Source organism: Rosa chinensis, chromosome 2 (genome assembly GCF_002994745.2).
Source record: "Rosa chinensis cultivar Old Blush chromosome 2, RchiOBHm-V2, whole genome shotgun sequence".
Taxonomy (NCBI): Eukaryota; Viridiplantae; Streptophyta; class Magnoliopsida; order Rosales; family Rosaceae; genus Rosa; species Rosa chinensis.
In genome coordinates this window covers 6,144,862-6,148,591 of record NC_037089.1, presented here as the reverse complement: position 1 = coordinate 6,148,591, position 3,730 = coordinate 6,144,862, and the positions used below count along the sequence as shown (strand labels likewise).

Sequence of the window (3,730 nt, the reverse complement as noted above, 5' to 3'; positions counted from 1 at the left end):
GATGAAGTATGGTGGGGAAATTTTCACATGCATGTAAGGTATGTAACTTTAAACTTACATAAGTTCTACCAAGCTAACCAAAAAGCACCAAATAGTTTGAATTGCATTTCTAGCATACCGCTAAGCTTTTTTTTTTTTTTTTTTGGCAATGAGGTTCTGCAGTTAAAATTTGTTGGTTGTAGATGGTGTAGGCAGTTTACAGAAGCTGGGTAACTCAATTCAGTTAATCTCAATTACTGTTCTTTTCTTTTTCAGTGCTTCCTTTTGTCACCTATAACCTAGTAGCTAGTGGCATATCTCATTCACTTTTCACTATCTTATGGAGTATTTACACTTCTCACTATCTTATTCACGCATGTCAATGTAAGAACAATGTCCGTGTATAGATTCTCATCAAGAGTCTTATGGACTATTTACACATTTCATTATCTCATACATATCAATGTAAGAGCAATGTGTGTGCATAGATTCCATTTTCTTAGGTTAGTCTCTTTTACCATCATCACCATCAAGAGATAGGCAATAATTAGTTACAAAATTACCATTAAACTCTTACTCTAGTCTCATCTTCGAAGTGCAGTGAGGTGAGATTTCACTAGGTCAATTTACTATTTGCCTTTGCTTGGAGACCTAACTAGGGTTACAATTATAAATTGCACTTTAATTATTGTACCCGCTTCTCTTTTTTTTCTTTATAAAAAATAAAATAAAATAAAATTAGCTAATGCATTAACAAATGGGCACCAAACCCAGCGGTATAAACCAAAACATGGGCCTTTCAAAAAACAAAACAAAACATGGGCAAGTAAAGAAATAATTGACACATATATGGAATGAGATATTGCACAGCTCTCTGTTGACCGAACTGAATTGGGTTCATATTAGTGAAAGTTTTTATTGAGGTGGGTGAATGGGTGACGGTACATTATGTCAATTTGCACATTGGCTAGTACAAGCTGGCCATGGTTAATAATGTTGCACCGAAAGCTACGTAACTCGATTCAATTTCAGCTCAACACATGCTTTCTTCGTCTTCTTGCTCTATTTATAACGTCTCGTACGTACTAGCTTAGATTTCATGCCAAGTGAGTGAAGTGACTCACCTAATCTCACTATGCACAGTTATTTTCATCTCATTGATATTGCACGCCACTTTTCAGGTACCACGTGATAGATTTGATAAGCACTGATAAAAAATTACAAAATTTTGGCAAATTCATGATCTGATAATATTTGAGCCAGATAGACCTTTGGTCTTTTTGGGTGTTTTTTTTTTTTAATCAAAATTTCTTTGTATTCCCAACTAATTAGCAGCCACAACAAAGACAGAATATTGGTGTATTCATGTGCATCGCATTTCATTTAGGTTTGACTGAAGACTACAATGATCAAGAAAATCATTATAATGAAGATAAGCCAAAATTAATGAAAAATGCTTGTAATATTGCAATCAGGCACCCATACATCATTACCCCCATCTTGTATAATTGCATTGATGAGAGGTAAGTAGCTATCAATATATGTACTGAAACACATGGGTAACTACAGTCGCTACACACATTGGCTAGTACAAACAGTAGAACTAAAAGCTAGCCATGGTTATTTGATGACACATCAAGACCCTCACCTTGTATAATTACGTTCATGAGAGGTAGGTATCTAGCTGTATATGAAGTACTGAAAACACATGGGTGACTGGACACTCCGGATATTACATTATTAGAAGCAGTAAAACTAAAAGCTAGCCATCAAGTGCGAGGTATATATGTAGTGAAAAGACATGGGTAGTCACACCTTTAGCGAGTACAAGCAGTAAAAGTAAAAGTAAAAGCTAGCCATAGTTATTGACGCCTATATATACATACATGTGTGAGGTATTGAAACCCAAAGCTCATCTCTGCCATTCTCGTTCAACCTTCTCTGTTCTTTCTTTCATAAAAAAAAAAAAAAACAAAACCTTCTCTGTTCTTTCAAGATATATGGCTACACCAAGTACATTAACCTACAGCGATTACGTGGACCAACATTTAATGAAAGAAAACGTCCTCAGCGAGGCAGCAATTGCAGGACACCGAGGCGAAATTTGGGCCCAGACCAGTGGGTTCCCTAGAGTTCGTAATCCATAACCTTTCTCTCATGCACGTTTGATTAACTTAGTTTAATTATGGATTTTTGCCTACTGACATATTTTTTACGTGTTGTAGTTTCCTGATGCGGAAATTCGGAACATCATGCAAGAATTCGATAAACCTGGGACGCACAGGGTGTTGTCCTGTGGAGGGACTGACCATGTGGTAGTCCAATCCATTCCTCGTATTTTAATTCGCACACAGCTGCCGGTGAGAATTAAATTTGCTCAAACACCTACAGTCCTACTAGCTTCATGACCGTTGCGTGTGGAAAGAAAATCTTTTATTTTTATTTTTTCATTTTGTCAAAATGGGGAGGTAAAGAAAGTATTTAGGACATGTGTCTGGTATGATTTGGTGGAATTCGATACCACACTTTGCAACATCTTTTTGTGCTAGAGAATATTTAGGTCTTCCTAATTTTCGATTTAGCTAGTTTATAGTTTTTTATTATTTTTGAATAGGCATGTTTCTTCAATTTTCATGGAGTTAGATTGTTGTCTTCCCCTTAACGGTTTTGATGTACTCCTTTTACTTTTCTATTCAATATATTATCCCTCGTTTCATTGAGGTTTTATCTTTAAGAATCTTGACTTTTCAAAAAAAAAAAATCCTTAAGAATCTTGACAATTTTATCCTTAAGAAATATAAATTTTGTAAAATTAATAGCATGTTTGAAGGAAAATACAGAAAAATCAAATTTTGATAAAGTATTTTGACACCAAATGACCAAACTATGTCCTCTATTTAAAGTTGTGTCATGTGTGTGTGTGTGTATATATATATATATATGTTTATTACTTTGCTATAAAATGCACGCTTAATATACATATATATGTTTATTGTTTTGCTATATAAAATGCACGCTTTGATCAGATATGGGATGCAGGGCACTGATGGAGGCGTTATAATAATGAAGACCATACAACTGCTGCTTATAGGGACCTATAATAGCAACCCTACCCGGTCCAGCACTATTGTTGAAGATTTGGGCAATTTTTTCGTATGCAATGGTCTTTAATTACTGCCATTGATAAAGCTGCGTTTTACGCTGTCACGCTCCCCGTCTTCAGCCCCGGTGGTGATTTCAGTTGCAAGCTTTGATTGATTGGGAACTGATATCTGTTATCTAGATATTTAATAATTTTGAAACAATGTTTAAATTATGTGTTGTTTGTATCGATTAAGTCTGTAAGTTTGCACCATCGGTGCATAGAATAATTTCCACTGCTAGTTTTTTGTTTGTTGCGTCTGTTTGTAGTTCCTCTTGTCTTGGCTCCTGTGGCTTTGACGACTATGAGAGCTCTGTTTCCTTTCAGTTTAGCCTTTTGGCTTTCTGATGTTGTATGGTTCGGCTGTTTTCCAGCTTTTTAATGAATATCTTTGACCAAAAAAAAAAAATCTACCGTCCTACCAGTATGTACTATTGATTTGGTCGTTGTTCACCTTAGTTTTATAATTAAAGCGATCCACTTTAATTGAACGACGCTTTTTCGGTCCACCCAATTTGTGTTTAACAGCGTGTAATTGCTGTTCGTCTAACGTCAGTGTAGTCTAGAGCTTTGAGACGAAGATCAAATGTAAAGATGAATGGATGATAG

The 3,730-nt window shown here is 35.5% G+C and overlaps 1 protein-coding gene across 1 annotated transcript; it reads left to right on the top strand.

The window, feature by feature from the left end:
- Positions 1 to 1,911: 1,911 nt before the first annotated feature.
- On the top strand, positions 1,912 to 3,509 carry LOC121051373 (profilin-like). Its single transcript, XM_040513665.1, has 3 exons — positions 1,912 to 2,111; positions 2,205 to 2,339; positions 3,019 to 3,509. Exons 1-3 carry the CDS (start codon positions 1,980 to 1,982, stop codon positions 3,148 to 3,150), a joined length of 399 nt encoding a protein of 132 aa, XP_040369599.1. The 5' UTR covers positions 1,912 to 1,979; the 3' UTR covers positions 3,151 to 3,509.
- Positions 3,510 to 3,730: the final 221 nt, after the last annotated feature.

Excerpts from the sequence above, each read along its gene's own strand:
- LOC121051373 (XM_040513665.1), top strand. The coding sequence starts at position 1,980 with ATGGCTACACCAAGTACATTAACCTACAGCGATTACGTGGACCAACAT. Across the intron at positions 2,112-2,204 it reads AGACCAGTGGGTTCCCTAGA|TTTCCTGATGCGGAAATTCG; the intron begins GTTCGTAATCCA and ends TACGTGTTGTAG. Across the intron at positions 2,340-3,018 it reads TAATTCGCACACAGCTGCCG|GGCACTGATGGAGGCGTTAT; the intron begins GTGAGAATTAAA and ends TATGGGATGCAG.